General features: G+C 36.0%; 1 protein-coding gene and 1 non-coding gene across 4 annotated transcripts in view; both read left to right on the top strand.

The window, feature by feature from the left end:
- The window catches only part of LOC109454596 (B cell receptor associated protein 29), a 51,537-nt gene that overhangs the window by 13,219 nt on the left and 16,888 nt on the right, over positions 1-21,430 (top strand). For all 3 annotated transcript variants that reach the window (XM_019745381.2, XM_019745383.2, XM_074340579.1), the window contains exons 4-6: positions 2,341-2,491; positions 3,599-3,734; positions 7,884-7,992. In XM_019745381.2, the coding sequence (XP_019600940.2) occupies positions 2,341-2,491; positions 3,599-3,734; positions 7,884-7,992 (396 nt within the window). The remainder of the gene's footprint in view (positions 1-2,340; positions 2,492-3,598; positions 3,735-7,883; positions 7,993-21,430) is intronic.
- Positions 11,046-11,175, top strand: LOC141567032 (small nucleolar RNA U109). Its single transcript, XR_012489432.1, has one exon. It is a non-coding gene; the product is annotated as a small nucleolar RNA U109 (small nucleolar RNA).

The raw sequence follows: 21,430 nt of genomic DNA, 5'->3' as shown, positions 1-21,430 counted from the left end.
GATTTAACAGTCCCAGTCAAAATCCTAACTGGCATTTTTGTATAAATTGACCAATTCCTTCTAAAATTTGTATGGAAAAGCAAAGATTTTGTAACAGTCATAATAATCATAAAAAAGAACAAAGTTGAGGAGCTCACACTATCAGATTTTAAGACTAAAGGGAAAAAAATAAATTACTTGCTAATTGCAAAGGGAATCACAAAGGAGAAATTTGGTGTCCACTGATTAACCATCTGTGATGGTTAAATTTTATGTGTCTATTTAGCTGGGTCACAATACCCAGATATTTGGTAAAACAGTCTGAGTGTTTCTGTGAAGGTGTTTTTTGGATAAGATTAACATTTAAATAAGAGGACTTGGAGTAAAGCAGATTACCCTCCATACTGTGGGTGGGCCACATCCCATCAGTTCAAGGTTTTAATAGAACAAAGACTGACCTCTTCTGAGCAAGAAGAAATTCTGGCAGCAAATGACCTTTGGTCTCAAATTGTAACTCTTCTGGGTCTCCAGCCTGCAACCACCCCTGCAGATTTTGGACTTAACACACCTTTTATGGTGTACGAATTATCTCAGTCATGTGAGCCAGTTCCTTGAAATAAATAAGCTACTCCCCCCATAACTTCCATTCCCCCGCCCCCCTACCCCACCTCACACAAACACATCCTGTTGGTTTTGTTTCTCTGGAAACTATGACTAATACACCAACTTAAATAAGTAATCAAATTTAGCATCAAAAAGTATGGGTCGTGCTAATATTACATGGATTCTTGCCAAAAATATTAAACCTGATCCAATCAAGTCTTTATGCATATACCTGACTTCTAGTTTTCTGGGAATATAGGAATTAGAAAAACAAATTAGACTGTACCACAATCAGACAAATCCAGAATGTGTGCACTTTCTATAAAACAATTGGCCTGGCACTTTAGTTAATGTCTTTTTTAAAAAGTTCTGTACATTAAAAGAGACTAAACAGGCGTAAGTTACAATGAATGTCCATTATAAATTTCCAACTTGGAAAAAAAAATCTGTAAAAGAATTTTAGGGAACAAATATTCATAATATTCAAAAAGTGGAAACAATCCAAATGTCTGTCAAGCTCATGAATGGATAAAATAAGTGTGGTATATCTGTATAATGGAATACTTTTCAGTCATAAAAAGTAACAAAGTACTGATACATGCTACAACATAGATGAACCTAGAAAACATCCTGCTTAAGTGATGGAAGCCAGTCACAAAAGACTACATAGTATATTATTCTATTTATATAAAATATCCAAAATAAACAAATCCATAGAGGCAGAAAGTAAATGGTGGTTTCCAGGAGGTAGGGGAAGGGAACAATGGGTATGGATTTCTTTTGGAGTCAATGAAAATGTTCTGTAATTAGACAGTGGTGTTGGTTGCTCAACTTTGTGAATATACAGAAAAACACTGAGGAATTATTTTAAAAGGGTAAATATCTAGGTTTGTGAGTATCTCAATAAAGCTGCTATTAAAAAGCAACACAAAATAAAATAGTGGTTAAAATGGCCTCAGTAGTCAAACTGGAATCTCTTTCCTGTATGGCAGTAACTACGTGAAAGGAGCAATGTAACTTGGCTTGTATCTCCTCTGGTCTCGGAGACATCTAGGCAGATACCTTCCCTAGGGCCTGCAAGAATGTTGTGACTAAGTGCACTAAATATAGATGCTGATAATCTGACTCTGTTCTCCACTGGAAAGAAAGGATTCCCTGGGATCTGAGACTTAGCAGAACTGCAAGCATCAAAAGAGCAGCTATCCGAACATTTCCAGATGCAGGTGCCATCCACGTGCCAGTCGGGGGAGCATGTGCCACCACAGGTTTAACAAGCATGTGCCAGTGGAAATCTCCGTCTAACTAAATATTTCTAAAATCTCAATAACTTAAAGTAATAGTAAATGTAATAAAATGCTAGTACAGTAAGAGAATTAGGATAGTCTCAGAAATGACAGTAATGGGATATACCCTATACATTATTGTGTGTAGGCTGACATTTAGTGACTCTGTCAGGGTAGAAAGTACAGGGCAATAGTTTGCAGTGTAGCTAGAGATGAAAGACAGTGCAATGGTGATGAATCCTAGATGAACAGGAAAAACCAAAAATGCTGTAACGTTCAGTGTACCACTAGTATCCACGTACAGAGTATCTGTTCTGGGCATGGCCCCTGCCAGGTATGTAGAGGAAAAGACAAAAGGAAAGCCCCTACCTAAAGTCCCGTAGTTAAAAGTTAGGTCAGTTATTCTGCTTCCCATTTAATAATAATTTTATATTCTTAAAAGCCCAAAGTAATGTTTTCTCTTTTTCTCTGATAGATACTGTGAGAGAGGTACGGAAATATTCCTCCATTTCTGCCATTGAACAGATCTCACCCAGCCGGCCTGGTGCCCATGAACACACACAGATGAAACTTTTCAGGTCACAAAGAAACCTTTACATTTCTGGATTCTCGTTATTTTTGTGGCTGTAAGTAAAACACATACACACACAATTTAAAAACATAATTTATGTTTCTCTTTCTTGTTTTTTTAATCTACATACACTATTGGTGTTTTTCTATGCTATTTAGTATACTAACATCTTCATAAAAGAACTCAGATGATATTCTCAAATAAGAAGCAATATTATGGCTTGTGGGTTTGATAAGTTCAAAAGCCCTACTTCTCTCTAGAGCTTGGTCTCATGCTGTTCTCTGACAGGTGCACCTCATTCCACCCCCACTGACCTTCACTGTTCATTCATTCTTGCAACAAATATTTCTTGAGTTCCTATTGTGTACCTGGCTCCTTCCTACTTCAGGGGCTTCACACTTCTTTCTGCTGCTAGAACACTCTTCCCTTCCCTCTTTCCCTGGCTAACTTCTCATCCTTCATCGCCTTTCTCAGCAAAGCTTTCTGTGACCATCACTCCCCCAAAGTAGGCAGGTCTCTCCTTTACACTCCCCATAGAGTGTATATGTACTTTTCTTTCAAATATCATTCACGATTGTACTTAAATACTGTTTTAACGCTTGCTGTCCTGATTAGCACCTGAACTTCTCGAGAGCAGGGATTTTGTGTCGTTTCCTGCTGTTACCTAGGGCCTAGCACAGTGTTTAACACGTAGCAGTTCCTGAGGAAATATCTGTTGAATGAATAATTGAAGATATTAATTGCTACTTCTAACGATGGAAGTTACCCATAAACAGATGTGAATGAGTTTTTAGGCTTGAGCGGCCTCATACATTGTTCTTTAAATAGCAAACTTTGAACTAGGCCAAAAAAACAGAGAAAGAATTCTCTTAGTGGTCCTGTTACAGTGTCTGAAATTCTGTTTCTGCTTCTCCTGGCTAGAGGCCTCTATGAAGAAAGGAATTAAATTAGTAACTTCCATTGAATCTGTGTTCCAAATGCTAGTCTTCTAACAAAGATTCCAAATGAATGAGACACAGGCATGTTTTGACTGGAAGACTTGGATTTAAAAGAAAATATATGTGTCCTCCCTAAACATCATCTCTCCACCACACCCATACCTAAAGGGGAGTTGTTTGACAATGACTATTTATTTTAAAGTTACTTTTTTTTATTTTCTTAGAGTGTTGAGACGTCTGGTTACCCTTATTACTCAGCTGGCAAAAGAACTGTCAAACAAAGGAGTACTTAAAACTCAAGCAGAAAATACTAACGCCGCTGCCAAAAAATTCATGAAAGAGAATGAAAAACTAAGACGGGTATTTAAAATTTCTTTCTAAAAATTTGTGCAAATGTCATTGAAATTCCCCAAGGGGTGGTATGTTATTTTTCACCATCAAAAAAGAGCATTTTCATAATTTATAAGCAGAAAGTGACCATAAATAGCAATATTGTTCTACAGAATGATTGTTTCAAAAGTTATTATCCTTTAGATTTGTTTGTTCTCAGAGTTTCCCTCAATAATGGATTAACGCCATAGGACATACTTCCTATGGTCCAAGGAGAAAACAGTATTCTGGGAATGTGAATTTTAATTCCTTTATTACCATTAATTTTACTTTATAACCTAAAGCAAGTCCTTATAAGTCTCTTTATTTCCATTTCCTTTTCAGTTAAATTATTTTTGTAAGTCCTTTTTTTATGGTTTTGGTTTCTTTTAAATGATGGTTATTTAGGAAGCAGAGGAAAGTAGTTGATGTAGATTGATGACTGCATATATTTGAAATCTTTAATTAAGTGACACTGTTGATAATCCTTCATTGAGCACCTATGCTGTCCTTCCCTTGCCATTCAGGGAGAGTGTGAATCAGGTATTGATGTTCTTCCCCATTAAATAAAAAGAAGAACAAATGGAAAAATAAAAGATACAAAATTACTTTGGATTTTTTTTTTCTTAAGTTTGAAATTTAGGAGTCAGATCTCATAGCTTGAGTGTCTTCAGTTCATATTAAGCCCCATAAATTTTGCTCATTCTACTTCTTAGTAAAAAGAATCAATGGAATTATTCAGAATCAAAACAGATTTTCTTGAAGAAAGCATTCCTAAAGTAATGCAGTATTATTTTTCTATCATAAATTAATGAAATGCAGTCTTAGTCATATGTTACACCAAGTTACATTTATTTAAAAAGTATTGTGAGTCCAACAGTAAAGAATTCAAATTCTTATCCAAGTCATTTTATAGAAAGAACTCTGAGCAACACCTTTCATCAATTATAAATGAGTTAGCTATTACAAAGTACAATATAAAACTTTCTAAAACCTGTTAAATAAGACAAAACTCATTTCACAAACATGTGCTTGGTACCACAGTACCATGGTCTCCTATTCAAAAGCTTTATTTATTTTTTTATGATGTCTGCCTTATTTTCACTACAACAAAAAGGTTAAAAAAAAGGAAAAAAGGAAAAAAAACGACCTCCTTTTATAGAAACAGAATTCAAAATGTTTCTTTGGGTAGATTATAACCAGCATCTTTTAAGGAAACTTTTAGACAATAAGCACCAGTTATTTTTTACTTTGTTTTGTTCTGTTTCAAAACGGCATTGAATCACAGATGTCACATATATTTACTTTTGTAGTAAATATAGGTCTGGGAAATCAAGCTGTTGGTATTTCTGAATTCAAAAGCAAACAATAAGTCATTTTTGCTTTTTGGGGAGAACGTTTCAGCAACACAGCCTCATTTGTACCTTAATATTATTTGCTTCATTTTCTATCCCTTGATCTCATTTTACAATGGTAAAAACAAAACAAAAACCTCCAAGCTTTGATTAAGATGATGGCTAAACTCAAAATTTAGTGTCTCTGTGGACTTGCTGTGTGCCTGTCTGGACTTAACATTATGCCCATTGTGTCAGATTAATGAGTTATAACTACTGATAGAACACTGCTTTTCCCCCCTCTCACTTTTTAGTTGTTTTCCTCCAACTCTTCAGCTCTAAGAAAATGGAAAGTGTTTTTATAAAGTTTTGGTACTATTATTTTTCTCATATGAATCATAATTAATATACTTAAATTAGTCTTGTCCTTCAAAAAAAGCACCTTCCTCAAAACCTGTTTGGAATTTTTCCTTGGGAATTGTTTTCAGAACGAGTTACCGTAGCAAGGAAGTTTTATTTCACAACTACTGATTCTTTGGCCCTGCACAGTTTCTCATTTTGTTTTCCTTCCATTTGGTTCTGTACTGTCCTGCTTCCTGCATGTCTGTGACCCAGTCAGTGGCCCCACATCATCAGAGGTGCAGACATACGCTGCGCTAAAGGCCAGTCAGTACACAGTGCGGAGAAAGTGTGAGCTAGACATAAAGCCTTTCAGTGCCCAAAGTGCAGCTAACACACCAATAAAGGCCACAGGTCAGAATATCAAAGATGACTTCTGTTTCAAGATACTTCATTCATGTAAGTTTTGAAATGCTAGCTAAGGAAGGATAAAATTGCTAAAACACTTCTTCATTCTCTAGCAAAGACACATTATCTAATGGAAAGTACATTACCTTGAGATCCAAGAGACTTGGGTGCTAGTGCTAATTCTACCATAATTAGCATTGTGATCTAGGGCAAGTCCTCTCCTATGTTCTGGGCCTCAAGGTTACAAATAATGGCTAGCACTATGCCAGGTATCACTTCAAATGCTTCACAGAAAAGCATTAACCCTTAATTCTTGCAACAACCCCATGAGGATAACTGTTGTTATCTGCATTCTATACATGAGGAAATGGAGACACAAAAATGTTATGTGACTTGCACAGAATCACTCAGCTAATCGTGATGAAACTAAGATTTAAATCCAAGCAGTCCGACTCTAGAATCCACACTAATTGGACCACATTGTTTTGTCCATTCGCTCCTAGGCCAGCCTATAAAATGACTAGCAGATGGTGCCTGAGACCCCTTTGTGTTCTGATATTCAGTTAATGAAATGAAATAATTATGAAAGACCAGTTAACTTTTAATTGCTTAAAATAACAACAGTGATGAAGCTTTACTTCTTATTAGGTTTTTTTTTCCATTCACTTACCAAGGTGGGAAAAGGTGGGTGGGACAGTGAACACATGCAGTATTGTAGCTGGTAGCTATTGAATTTCAGATTCCAGGGCTCTTGGTCTTTCTCCAGAATCAAGTTACACATAATAAATTTGGACAAGTTTACAGGTGCAGTAATGAAAGCTTATTTTCAAGACCGACACAAATCCAACTTTTCCAAGTAAATGGCATAATAATTCAAGCAGTCAGTGTAAACATTCCTGCAATCAATGGTTCCTTTCCAATTTGGGTAATCACGGGAGACTGTGTGAACTGAACTCAGTAAAGCAACAGCTAGAACTGTTTTGAACTTCAGGTGGGCAGCAAATTGATAGAGATTTGGAGACATTTTTCTTCTTGTTTCTGCTCTTTAATTTTTTTTTTTAATTTTGAAGGTATAGGGTCCTTCAGTTGTAGTGTGTACTTCAGTCTTCTTATCTTCTAAATTGCATTTTGAAAAGGAACCACCCTGAAGTAGAAATTCTTTTCTGTCAGTCGGTTTAAAATTGGCCTGTGTTGCTTTTTCACCTGACTGTTGGAGCTGCCATTATCAAGTTACTGCACTTTAGTCAAATAACCCATGCCAGGGTGTACGTATTTTATTTTTCAGTTAATTTGCCTTTCTTGGTAACTTAAATTCCTTAAAATTTCTTTAAGGTGTCAACTTCTTAATTCTATTAACAATGATGATTTCTGTCCAGACATACACATTATGAAATTTTTACTCCATGGTATTTTTATCTTAGTCACATAGTTTACTATTTAGATTTCAACTTTTCTTGCTAGGAAGGATAAGCTAGAAACATAAAATAAAAATTTTTAAAGCCAGAATAGATTTTAAAATATGAAGATCATTGTAAATCAAATAAAAGTAATTTGGAAACTAGTCAAAGAAAATTAGAATTTTCCAAGCACAGAGATGGCCCTTTGATTTTCCACTTCCCACCTCTACCCTCACAACATTTATATTCATCTGTATATAGTCTGAGTAGACAGCACTGCAACTGGAGCATAATGGTTTTCCAATTAATATCCTCAGAACTGTTCTTTTCCTTAGATTTGCATTACACACTTAATTGAGGAAAAGACATTCACATTATTTACCTAAATACTTTTGAATATATAATTTTAATCGTAGCTCAACCAGAAACTCTTGTTATTTTCATTCAGAGAGTTCAACCATTGTAAGGAGAAATCTTTTTTGTGTGTTTGCCAAATATCAAGTTTCTGTTAGCAAAACTACATTGTAGAAAATTATAAAATACTAAAAAAAACAAAGAATAAAGACCAATAATTTTTAAAACGTTACTGAGCCTATTTCCTGGAAGACTGTCTGGTTATTGCAATCTAAGCTTACTGCTTCTATAACTCTCTTTTCTTATAGCTCTTGAAAAACTATAACAAGGAAGAGGAATATATTTTGGAAGCAGAAAAGAAAAAACTGGTAGAAGACCAGGAAAAACTGAAATCTGAATTAAAGAAGACTTCAGCTGGTAACTTTGTGTGCATATGCCAAAGTAGAAAGAGAATGAGATCTTATGCTGTTGCACTTCGCTGTTTTCCCTAAAACAAAAATAATGGCTTAATGTTCTTCTGGCTAAAATACCAAGAGTGACCTATTTATAAATTCCTGCTCAAATATGAAGTTAAAACATTGTTTCAGCCAAGAGAAACATGCTCTGTTATACAGGAAAACATGTAGGTGTTTCAGATCTGTGTTGTAAATACAGATGTTCCTGCCTTAGCAAAAGAACTATGTTCCTGAAAAGTTGCTTGTAAACACATTTTTGGAAGATAAATCACATTTTTCTGTCATGGTATATTGCTCCTTTGAAAGAAGGAATCTCAGGGAGGCGGTTTTGGTTACAAGAAAATATTGCTAATCTCAAGCCCTAATATTTCCTACCTGCCAGATATAAGGAGAGCATTCCTTGAAAGAAATGGATAGACATAGAATAAGAACAATCTGGGATGTTCTTGTAGAATAAGAACAGTCTGGAATGGAATGTCGCATTCCAAAATACATTGCGATGAGGATTTGGAGTGGAGCATCCTAACTTCATTTCCCTGGAGGGAGCTATTTCTTCTACATTTTTTGTTTTTTGCAAAATAATTCTGCTAGTATGTTCTTCATCTTAGCTAAAGAACAGATTATTATTGCCTGCAGCCGCATAACACAGAAAAGTAGATACACCAAGTCCAACATCATCCCAGGAAACTGTTCAAGTTTGTGGTTTGACCCCAGGCAACATTCCTGCTTGTAACAGATATTCCTCGATGTTGTCCAGACACTGGGGAACCTCAGCCAGTCAGTTAAGATAATGATCAGTGCATAGACCTCCAGTTTCAAGTCTCTTCCACTACTTGAATGTTGGAGGTACATTGGAGAATGTTCAATGATTGAATCAAGGACCTACTTTATGCCATTTGTAAATTTAATTTTTTTAAATAGGCCTCGGCATAATTGAAGTTCTCTGTAATATAACTTGCAAATCGATAATCTATTTATATTGTTTGGATAGAGTTTACATCAGCAAGATGTATTTGAATTTGAGATGGAAAGTCTGAAGATAAAAGCTAATTCTCTAAAAAAAAATCAATGGGATATTTCATGTGATATAAAATTTTTTAGTGACTTTCTACTCATTTAAAGTGAAAAAAAGAAAATCAGAAGATAGTTGAGAGGCAGTTAGTTAAAAACTAAGTAAGTTACTCTTCTAGACAAAGTGGCAGCTACAGTACAGCCCAAAAGTCAAAATCTCGTCGGAGTTGGTGCTGTTGGCTTTTCTGCAATTCCAAAAGGTTTGGAACATGATCAAGAAGTTTTCATATTTGTATGAAAATAAATCTAGTAATCACCTGCCCTCTATGTTAGAGATCTGAGAAGAGAAAGTGTTCTTTTTTGTGCCCAACACAAATATTGCTGCTAATCCTTCTGAAGAATGCAAGGGACTATTTTCAAAATACCTTTAATTAGTTTTAAAAAATTGTTTCCAAATCTTTCTTTTTTTCACATCTGCCAAGGATTCTTTTTCTTATGTTATAAGCAGGGTGGTTCAAAAATGAAAAACAAGAATAAGTTGTGTACTGTGCTACACCTCTCTGCCCTGGCCAGATTAGTTTCTTCTACCTTTCAAAAATGCCATCTTTAAGAAATTTTGAGCCTTAACTTCACAAGTCTGAGATATAACCCTAAACTCATCATTTTAGAGTAACATAAAGAAATTCAGCATTTCTTTAACAGACAATTTAGATGTTTGGAGAAAATAAACTCTTTGATAATATAGGCATTGTATTTATAATCGGATAACAAGACAATACTAGCTTCTGTGTTTGAAGTGTAGACTGCCAGGCTGCTTTCAAAGTGAATCAGTGTTGGGGTAAAAGCAGATTTTACCTGTTTGAGTATGTACTGTTGGGTTCCTACAAGGTGTGTAGTATTTTATGAACACATTGTATTTACCCAAAGTTATTTAGGTAACATTATTAATGACCTTGAGCAGATCAAAGTTCCATTTCTAAAGGGCGTGTGTGTGTGTGTGTGTGTGTGTGCATGTGTGTGTGTGTACACATATACACACTATATATATATATATATATATATATATATATATACCTCCTTGGCTATGTTCTCTTGACTTACACTGCTCATATTCATTAAGGCAAGAACTAAGAAATTACATAAAGTAATAGTACAATATTTGGATGAATTTAGCAGCAAAATGCTTTGTACATAGTACCATTCAAAAATATTAACTGATTTCTAAAGATTGAGAGTGTTAACGCCGACAGTGCTTAAGAAATGTTTCAGAAAATTCTTTCGTATTTGAAAATCAAGTAGAAAAGCATTGTGGTTTATTTTTTTAATAGGGGTAAATAGAGTATTTTCCATGCAATTTGTTTTACCCTTGCTGTTTCTTTAAGTGAAACATTTTCTCCAAAGCATATTAGTAGAAATAAAGCGTAAATACAAACGTTTTTCTAGCTGGTTAGCCCCAAGTTGGCAAAGTAGTATTCTGAAGGCAGGTATTAAGAACACTGTATCAGTAGTGCCAAACTGCACCAGTTTTTAACCACCAACTCAGATTTTGACCAGACTCAGTAAATGACCTGTGTTTCAAGGCAGTACCATGACCCTAGCAATCCAAAAGTGTGCACCTCCGCAAGCACTTAATTTCTACTCGGCACTAACTTAGGTGTAAGGACCTGATCTGTCGTTTTTAATGATCTGTTTAACAATAGTTCTGATGTCCCAGTGTGTGGAATAATTGGGAAATGGCACTGCCATGAAAAATGAGAACTTAAGCTTTGAAGAATTTACAGAACTCACACGCTTTCATAATGAAAATAGATCTTGTATGTAATGGAAAGCTTACACCCGAGGAGATTGGCTTCAAAGGACTCTTTCAGGATAGCCAGTGTATTTTTTCTTATAAATAAATACCGTCTCAATATTATTCTTACAACTGGAGGAAGTATGCACCGTGTAATCACCGCGTGTATCCAGGCAGTGGTAAAGGTAGATAGGATTTTGAAAATGATGGAACTGCATGTGGCAGTGTCTACTCTTCATTCTTTTAGGAGCAGGAATATACTCATAACATGCTGCCTTAGAAAAGTTCTCAGGGCTGCGTCTTACAGTAGAGCTTGAGCACTAGTATATCTCTCCTACATAAAGGGGAAGAAAAAGAATAGTAGGGCAAATCTCTTGACCCTGCCTTTATTCTCTTTCTTCCTTCCTTTCTTCCTTCCCCTTCCTCCCTTTCCTGTCCTTCGTTTTTGTCCTTCCCTTCCTTTCTTCCCTCCCTCCCTTCTTCCTTCCCTTCATTATTCTTCCTTTTTTTCTGGGTTCTTTTTTTCTGTCAACAATTTTTTAAAGAACTTTTCAAATAATTCATTCATGGCAAGACTGTTTAACATGGAACTTAATTAAAACTGTTCTTAAATGGCATTCCAGTTGAGTATAAAGCAAATTTTTAATGTCTCCTAAACAAAGTGTATACAAACAGAACAGAAACTGAATGTAAAAGCCCATCTGTACACCTAAGTATTGGCAGCTGTAACAAGGACCTTAGATTTGGAACAGGAAACAGAACCTTCTAATCCTTTTTAATCTAGTTGATAATTCCTGGATAAATACTTCATATCACCATGGCTCACCTTGAAACGAGCTAACATTTCATTTACAGACCAATTTCACTACCCTTCAAGATTTTAGAGTAAAAAGGGAAAAAAAGTCATCATCCTGTAAGTCTAGTGATAAGTCGTACTAACACAGGGATCCGGGAGTGAAAACACTTGGAGTGCTTTTCAGGAGAAATTAAACATCGAGACAAGAGAGAAAATTACAGAGGAATTACAGTTCTATATACGAGTAACCCTAAATTCCTGCCTCTTGAGTCTTAAATCTTAAACAAGAATAAGACATGTGCTTTTTATACAAATTTAAAACTGGGTTTCCAGTTCCTTAAAAGAACTATTTGAACCGTCTCTCTCTCTCTAAAAATAAATTATCAAAGTCTAACCTCAGCATGTTTTACAATTGTAATTCTTATGGCCATGAACTGAATTATCGCTAACTTGCAGTTACATCAAAGCCACCATCTTACTATAAAATTGTTAATGCTTTTAAAAATTTGGTAGTTTTGGTCATACTATATTTTTTGCCTTATTACCTTTTAATGAGTTTTTATGTTTTGAATAAGAAAAAAAATGATTTTCCTGCTCTGTTTATATATCTGGAAGTTTCTGCTTCTTTGACAGCTGCTTCCTTTCTTTTATTAACTGAAGAAAACACCATATTTAAAAAGAATAGTATGGTTTGTTTGATGGATGTGACAGTAGGCTATGTGTAATGAATAGCATGTTAATTACATAAAGCAAAAAAATATATGACCCATCCTTTCAGTTGGGTTTCAGATCTTAGGTTTTGGGGGTTTTTTTTTCAATAAAGAATGTATTACCATTTATTAGTTTATATTATCTCCACATGTGGTTGATGTTATTGTCAAACCAGAAAAAGGGTGCTTGCTTGCTCTAAGACTACATTCCTGGTCCTAATATATCATGGGGACATTGTATCCTATTTGGCTTTCTGTTATTTTCCCATTTAGTTGTGATACTTTTCTGTGAGCTTCTTATCCATTCCCAGGGCCTGTACATGTACAATAAACCATTTGTGTCCCCCAGTGTCCAGGCGAAATAGCTGTGGGGAACATAGTAACCTAAGACAGAAATTCAAGGATACTTTAAATATCATTGACAATACCAGCAAGCGTAACTGATGCTAGCTACCCTGAGAAAAAGCTTTTATAATCTCTACAGAGGGGCATTAAAGCAAGAGGAAACAGTCTCTTCCCTAAAGAGTTTATAGTCCAGATGGGTTGGTCCAACATATATACATAAAATGAGTGTGATTCATTTCCTCCGTGTGATACTTTTGTTAGTCTACCAAAACCATGGAGTGGAGAGTGCTAAGTGCATACTGAATCCAGGAATGTTGCAGATGATAAGATTGTAATCAAGCACAATCCTCTGTTGACGGACATGTAGATTGGCAGGAAAATGAGTGAAATGACATTACTGTTGTGAGAAGAGCAAAGCATATAGTGAACTGGTGTGTCAGAAGTTGCTATGTCACCCTAGGATACAATCAAAGATAATGCTGTAAAGTTTACAGGCCCATTGATGGAGCCCCTAAAAAATTGAGGGGATAATTAATCAGAATGCTTAGGTGTTTTTCCCTACTGTCTTATTCCCCACCTAGATGTGCATGATTGCTAAAGGCCTTCACAGTAAATACCTTTATATATAGTAATTGTATCAGTACAATTGTAATTGTACCACCAAGTGAGATACAGAAATTAAGCTGGACAACTCTAATCTGAAAACATTTTCAATTGGGAAAAAAAAAATCACCAAACTCTTAATAAGGGTTATAATTGGCATGTACAATGAAGTTTGTTTTGTGGAGTTTAAATTATTTTCTGTAAAGAATTTCTTCTATTTGTACAGTGAAAAATGATAGATTTTTGTTGTTTAAAAGAAAAACAACTCCCAAATATCCAGGTATAACCCAAGGCAGTAGTTTTTTGGCTTAAATTATCTAATTAATTCACTCTACTCTCAACTTTACTTTGAGAATAGATACTAAATATTAGAAGTTGTTTAACCTTGTGCTAAGTTACATTGCAAAGTCTGTGAAAATACACTGGTAGTCTTGATCAAGTCACTGACTCTTTTTAGGCCAGTTTTCTGTAAAATGAGGGAATGGACTAGTCAGCCTTAAATGTCTGTATAGCTCCAAATAATGTAATTAAGGAGAAGTGACCATCAGGAACTATTTTCATTGTTGGCTTTTTGACCTTTAAAATTATATTTATTTTTCATGCGAGAAAACTTCTTTTTTCCAATTTTTTTTAATTAAAATTTATCGGGGTGACAGTGGTCAAGAAAACTACATAGGTTTCAAGTATACAGTTCTATAATACATCATCTATATATTGCATTGTGTGTTTACCACCCAGAGTCAGTTCTCCTTCCATCACCATGTATTTGACCCCGTAGAAGAGGGTAACTCTTCTACCATCTGCCCTCCCCCCTTCCCTCTGGTAACAACTAAACTGTTGTCTGTGTCTATGAGTTTTTGTTTATTTGCTTGTCTTGTTCCTCTGTTGCTTTCTGTTTTATACCCCACATAAGAGTGAAGTCATATGGTTCTCAACTTTTTCCGTCTGATTTATTTCATTTAGCATAACAATCTCAAGATCCATCCATGTTGTTGCAAATGGCAGTATTTCATCTTTTCTTATGGCAGAGTAGTATTCTATTGTGTGTATACACAAGAGAAAAGTTTTCACCATAACTTCCCTTCTTCCAGCCTGAAGTTCAGCAAGTGGTTAATTAAACCATATTTTTGACATTAGAAAAATGTTTCATGTAGTCTTAGAATCATAACGACAGGACCTGGCATGTTTTATCCACCCTTTAGCTCGTAACCCAAGTGTGTTATATGGAATGGGGCCACAAACCTTAAATGTTTAACTCCCTTGGATTGGACATTGGGAGAGGAAAGGGTATATGCCAGTAAACATAATTATTTCTCACTAGTGTTACAGTGTGGTTGTTTGTTTATAACATCTATTGGAACCATTGATATGGAATGATAAAACTCTGCAGGAAAGGAGAAATGATTTGAGTAGAGAAATCAGCATTTTCTTTTCATTATAAATATTAGGGAAATTAAAAATGAGACTAGACCTCTAGAGATCTTTGTAGCTCTGAGAGCTTTTGCTTATGGGATTATCACACAAAGTAGTCATATATAGTTTAAACAGAGTACCTAAATTTCTATTTCTTTTTTATTTTTATGAAAGTTTTACATATACATAATCTTAAAAGTCAAATACAAGACTTAAAATGAAAACAGCAGTCCCAGAAGCCCATCCGCAGAAGCAACTATTCAACTCATTTAGCTATTTCTTCTGATACGCACCTCCAGCTTTCTAAACACAGTGTTTAGGTAGTTATTTCTTGATCTTTCACTGTATGGGATGTTGTCGTTGACTTTCTTATATAGAAGAGAAGGACTTAGGACTCAGGACGGCTCTCTTATCTCACCCAATGCCTCCCACACACTTCCCATCCCCTCATCCTTCCAATATAAACTTATCAATTTTTGTTACATCAAATTATTATGACTATATATCTATTCATCATCATTATGGTTACCCTTCTGTCTCTTTCTCGTGTTGCTGCCCTCTTTCCTGGATTCCATGTTTTCCACTTTCTGTTTACTCCCTCCTTCTGGTAGAGCATATCATCTACTAGCTTCCTGAGAAAGAGTATATGAAAGGTAAACAATTTGAAGCCATGATGTCTAAAAATCATTATTTTCTGAAAGTCATTATTTCTGAAAACCATTATCATTATTTTAGCCTCACTATTGGTTGAAAAATGTTTAATCTTGGAAATTTGAAGGCATTGCTCCATTATCTTCTGGTTTCTATTGTTTCTGTTGACATATCCAGAGTCATTCCAATCTCCGATCCTTTCTGTATATGACTTGTTTTACTTTGTTTTGCTTTCTGGAAACTTATGGAATCTTATGTCTGTCCCCAGGGTTATGAAATTTCATCTAAAGAGAGATTTTAGGAAGCATGCAGAATCAATAAGATTTGGGAAATGAGGAAAAGTAGAAGTTTAAGATGACTCCAGGTTTCTAATTTGATTGACTAGGTAGGTGATGCTTTTTTTAAAAAATAATTTTTTTTAATTTTTCCGTTACAGTTGACCTACAATATTGTATTAGTTTCAGGTGTACAACATAGTAATTAGACATCTCTATAATTTACGACATAATCACCCCGGTAAGTCTAGTACCCATCTGGTAGTGTACAATTATTACAGTATTATTGACTATGTTCCCTATGCTGTACTTTATATCCCCATGACTGTTTTTCTAACTGGCAGTTTGCACATCTTAATCCCTTCCCTTTTATCACCTGTCCCCCTAAACCTCCTCCAGTCTGACAACCAACAAAATGTTCTCTGTTTCTGTTTTGTTCATTTGTTGTTGTTTTTTCCAGATTCCACATTAAGTGAAATAATGTAGTATTTGTCTTTTTCTGTCAGACTAATTTCGCTTGGCAAAATACCTTCTAGCTCCATCCATGTTGTCACAAATGGCAAGATTTCATTTTTTTATGGTTGAGTAATAATATTCCATTGTATATACGTACCACCTCTTCATTATCCATTCATCTATCCATGGACACTCAGGTAGCTTCCGTATCTTGCTTGTTGTAAATAATGCTGCAGTGAACATAGGGATGCACATGTCTTTTCGTATTAGTGTTTCAGGTTTCGGATGAATACCCAGAAATAGAATTGCTGGGTCCTTCTTTGTCTCTTGTTATAGCCTTTGTTTTAAAGTCTAGTTTGTCTGATATAAGTATTGCTACCCCCACTTTTTGTTTGTTTGTTTCCATTTTCATGATACATCTTTTTCCATCCCTTTACTTTTAGTATGTGTGTGTCTTTCAATTTGAAGTGGGTGTCTTGTAGACAGTATATGTATAGGTCTTGTTTTCTTAATCCATTCAGCCACGCTACCTTTTGATTGAAGCATTTAAATCCATGTGGATTTAGAGTGATTAATGATAGGTACATAGTAATTGCCATTTTGTTATTCATATTTATATATTTTTCCTCCCCCATTTCTTCTTCTTAAAGAAGTCCCTTTTAACATTTATAAATTCCTTTAGCTTTCTCTTGTCTGGGAAGCTTTTTATCTCTCCTTTGATTCTATACGATACCCTTACTGAGTAGAGTAGTCTTGGTTGTAGGTCCTTGCTTTTCATCACTTTTGAGTATTGTGTGCCAGTTCCTTTTGGTGTGCAATGTTTCTGTTGAGAAATTAGCTGACAGTCTTATGGGAGCTCCTTTGTAGGTAACTACTTGCTTTTCTCTTGCCACTTTTACGATTCTCTCTTTGTCTTTAACTTTTGGCATTTTAATTATGATGTGTCTTAGTGTGGGCCTCTTTGGGTTCCTCTTGTTTGAGACTCTGTACTTCCTGGGTTTGTATGTCTATTTCCTTTGCCAGGTTAAGGAAGTTTTCCATCATAATTTCTTCAAATAGGTTTTCAATCCCTTGCTGTCTTCTCCTTCTGGTACCCCTATGATGCAAATGTTTATACGCTTGATGTTGTCCCAGAGACCCCTTAAACTATCCTCATTTTTTTGGATTCTTTTTACTTTTTGCAGTTCTGATTGGGTGTTTTCTGCTAGCTTGTGTTCCAAATCATTGATTCAGTCCTCTGATTCATCTATTGAACTGTTGATTCCCTCTAATGTATTCTTCAGTTCAGTTATTGTATTCTTCATTTCTGACTGGTTCTTTTTTATGTTTTCTATCTCAGTGTCTGTGTTTCCTATCTCTTTGTTAAAGTTCTCACTGTGGTCATCTACTCTTCCCCTAAGTTCATTGAGCATCCTTACAACCAGTGTTTTGAACTCTGCATCTGGTGGATTGTTTGTCTCCATTTTAGTTCTTTTTCTGGAGTTTTGTTCTGTTGTTTCATTTGGGACATATTTCTTTGTCTCCCTATTTTGGCTGCCTCCCTGTGTTTGTTTCTATATATTAGGTAGGGCTGATACATTTCCCAGTCTTAGTAGAGTGGCCTTATGTAGTAGGTGTTCTGTGGGGTCCAGTGACACCATCTCCCTGGTGACTTAAGACCGGTATTTCAGGTGTGTCTCTTGTGTGGGTTGTGTGTGCCCTCCTGTTGTAGTTGAGCCTTGGTTGCTGTTTGGACATTGATGGAAGGGACTGATCCTTGGGCTGATTGATTGTAAGGACTGGCCGTGACTACAGTAGAGGAATTGTTGTGCAAGGGCTGACCCTATAAAGCAGGATTCGCTTTAGCATGACTCTGGTGCCTGCCCAGTCTGCCCTTGGGGTGTGTCATTTGTGGAGGTGGTTGGGTGGTGCTCTCATGTGGTCTGAAGCTGGCCACAAGTGTGTTGGTTCTGGGGCCTCTTGGGAGGGGCTCAGTAGGTGATGCTTTTAACTACAGTCTGAACCAAAGGAGAAGTGGAGTGCTTTCTTTTATCTGGGGAGAGGGGTAGTGGAAATAATGCATTTTGTTACAAATATGCAAAGTTTAAGGGGCTATCAGGATAACCTAGTGAAATACCCAAAGAACAGTTGGAAATACAAGTTTTAAGCTTGAAAGAAAGGTAGTCTCAAGAAAGACTCTAAACCAGGGGTGTCCAAACTGCGGCCCACAATCCATTGTTAATTGACCCGCAGCAAATTCCAAAAATATATTTAGTTTATTTAAATAAACCAGGTGAGGCAATACATACTTCACCTCGAGTGAGTGGCCCGGCTGTTCGTGTATTTTACCGCATATGGCCCTTGGTGAAAAACGTTGAAAAAAGTTTGGACACCCCTGCTCTAAACCATCATACATATGGACCTGATGGTTAAATCAAGGAGTTGATAAGTCCTAGTCAAGGAACACTGTGTTAAGTGAGAAGGAAAAAACCTGAACACACATACCAATGTTTGAGGATTAGGTTGATTAGAATCGTCAGAGGTTTACCTGACAGCTATGCACCTCTGATCATTTAATTCTCAATCATTTCTTTATTAAAAATTTTCTAGATTCTAAATGATACCTCTACTTTTCAGTGTGCATTAATAATATTAAGCCTACTGATGGTCTAGATAGTGAAAAAAAATGCTATGTGTAATTATAAAATTTTCTTCTAAAATTTTACCCTTTGAAAGATATTTTGAAATTGCACAAAGGAATAGAGCAGGGGTGTCGAAACTTTTTTCAACGTTTTTTACCAAGGGCCGTATGCGGTAAAATACACGAATAGCTGGGCCACTCACTCGAGGTGAAGTACATATTGCCTTACCTGGTTTATTTAAGTAAACGAAATATATTTTTGGAATTTGCTGCGGGCCAGTTAACAATGGATTGCGGACCGCAGTTGGCCCGCGGGCCGCAGTTTTGACACCCCTGGGATAGAGTGTATGAGAACTATGTGGCGAATGTGAGTTGGAGGAATGAGGAAACTGCAACTGAGAAGCCAATACTGTATTGCTCAGCCATGCTCCCTCCTCTCTCCCAGAACTGCTTCTCTTATTTTTGCAACTTGATCTTCAGAAGAAATCTGACAGTATTTTCCTTCACTTCCTCCCTCTCCATCTGGTTTCACTTTCTTAATTGTTGGTAAGACATTGCTGTCAAAGGTTAACTTTACTCAACACTTCTGAAGATTTATATTTCATATGTGTCGTTTCAGTATGTCTTCACGTAGTGATTTTCCTGGAAACATTTACCCCTTTGCTCTCTACCCTGGGGGAGTAACAATAGCATATTCTTCAGCTTCGTAGAATGCCCTGCAACCTTCATGAACCAAGTACTCCTCAACATTTCTTATAGGATCAGTTCCTGGGATTTGGGATTCTGCAGATGGCTGTGTGCTCCTGCAAAGTTGCATATTATAGGGATTGTATTACCGTGTTTCCCCAAAAAATAAGACCTAGCTGGACCATCAGCTCTAATGCGTCTTTTGGAGCAAAAATTAAGACCCGGTCTTACTTTACTATAATATAAGACCCGGTCTTATTATTATGTGATATAAGACCCGGTCTTATTATTAATTTTTGCTCCAAAAGACGCATTAGAGCTGATGGTCCAGCTAGGTCTTATTTTTGGGGAAACAATGGTAGGTTGGTGCAAAAGTAATTGAGGCTTAAAAGGTTAAAAATAATTGCAAAACCACAATTACTTTTGCACCAATCTAATACATAGCAACATGGAGTGTCTGCTAGTTCCATGGATGAACTTTGTACACTAACCGTGTACAAAGTATTGTCCTGGATGCTCTGAGGGATACCAAGATGAATACATTGTCATCTAAGTCCTCAAGGATGTCTAGTGAGAGAAGTGATAACAGCCAAAGTAAAGGTATAATACAAAGGGCTTTGGTAGCACAGAGGAGAGAGTGATGGTTTTACTGACAGTTGAGGAAAAATTCATGGGGGAGGTGTTATTTGAGCTGAATCTGGAGAATGAGAGGGATTTCAGAAACAGTGTCTTCCCCTCGCCTTGGGAACACACATGAACAATGATGAAAGGCCACTGTGCCTGAGATTATGGATTATGGCAGGCAGAGTGGAACTGATGAGGCTGCAAGAGAGTGGAGACAAGACGGTGGGAGCAGCAGCCATCCATGAGGACCCTGCTTAGAAGTCCAAAATTTGTTCTAAAGTAAGACAGAGGCAGCAGCAGATTTTTAGCAAGAAAATACAGAGCCAGAAACAGTCTTTTGCCAAATAATTTGTGGACAGAGATGTAGATTAGAAAAAAGAGAATAAAATAACTCTGAAATGTTTAAATCTATTTCAGAATTCTCTTTCACAGTGTAATTGTTTAAAGATGGTGAAAGCTAACTAGAATTTGGGAATGTGGAGTTTAACTCAGACTTAGTTGAAGACTGGCTTTCACTTATTAGCCTCTCTGTGATCTTGGGGAAGTGACTGTAAACTGTAGTTCTTCACAGAGTCATTGCATACACACCGCACGTGGCCCAGTGCCTCGTCTGTGTTACAACTTAATTGCTAGGTATTATTATTTATTATTATTATTATTATTCCTGTTCAAAAACTTTACATGTTAAATAGGGAATAACTGAAGCAAGAAAAAAAAGTTTAGACTTTAACTGTTAATCTAAAAATTGATGTCAAAACTAATTTCAAACATGTTTCTCAGGGTTAGGGATGATTTTTCTGACACTGTCTAACCTTCCACATCCATTTGCCTTTTTTGTATATCGTAATAAAATTGTCAAGTTTAAGGTAGAATCTTTTACAAGCTTCTAAATTGAAAAAGATGAAAAGACCTCTCAAAGCCTGATCAAAAGGAAAATGCAGTGTAGATGTCTGAGATGTTCATTTGCTAATTAAATCTGGGGTTGATTTATAAAACCAAAGGGTAATAATAGCAGCAATTTTTCTGTGGGTGTCTTGGAAATATATTGATCAGGCCCAGGGTGTTTTAATTGGCCAGTGTTTAAAGGTGATAAACACCAATGAGATGAGTTAGTTTATCTTTAGAAGCTAGAGCATGAGTTTTTGCTTTAGAGGTTGCTTGATAGGGGCATGTGAAAATCCAGCCAATCTCAAATCAACATACCCAAAATTGAACTCATCATCTTCTCATCCAAATTATCCCTCTTGGTTCCTGACTCAGTCACTTTTAAAATGGATAGAAAGCAGTAAGCTAGAAAAATGAGGTGGAAAATTAAAGGAGGAAAAACCTTTTCTTCCTAAAACTAATTAAATCTTACTGCAACATCCCCTATCAGTATAGATAGCCTTTGTTCGTTCTATAAGGAAAATTGATAGAG

The sequence above is a fragment of the Rhinolophus sinicus genome, linkage group LG09, assembly GCF_036562045.2.
Source record: "Rhinolophus sinicus isolate RSC01 linkage group LG09, ASM3656204v1, whole genome shotgun sequence".
NCBI lineage: Eukaryota > Metazoa > Chordata > Mammalia > Chiroptera > Rhinolophidae > Rhinolophus > Rhinolophus sinicus.
The sequence above is the reverse complement of the archived record's forward strand: the minus strand, read 5'-3'. Positions and strand labels throughout refer to the sequence as shown.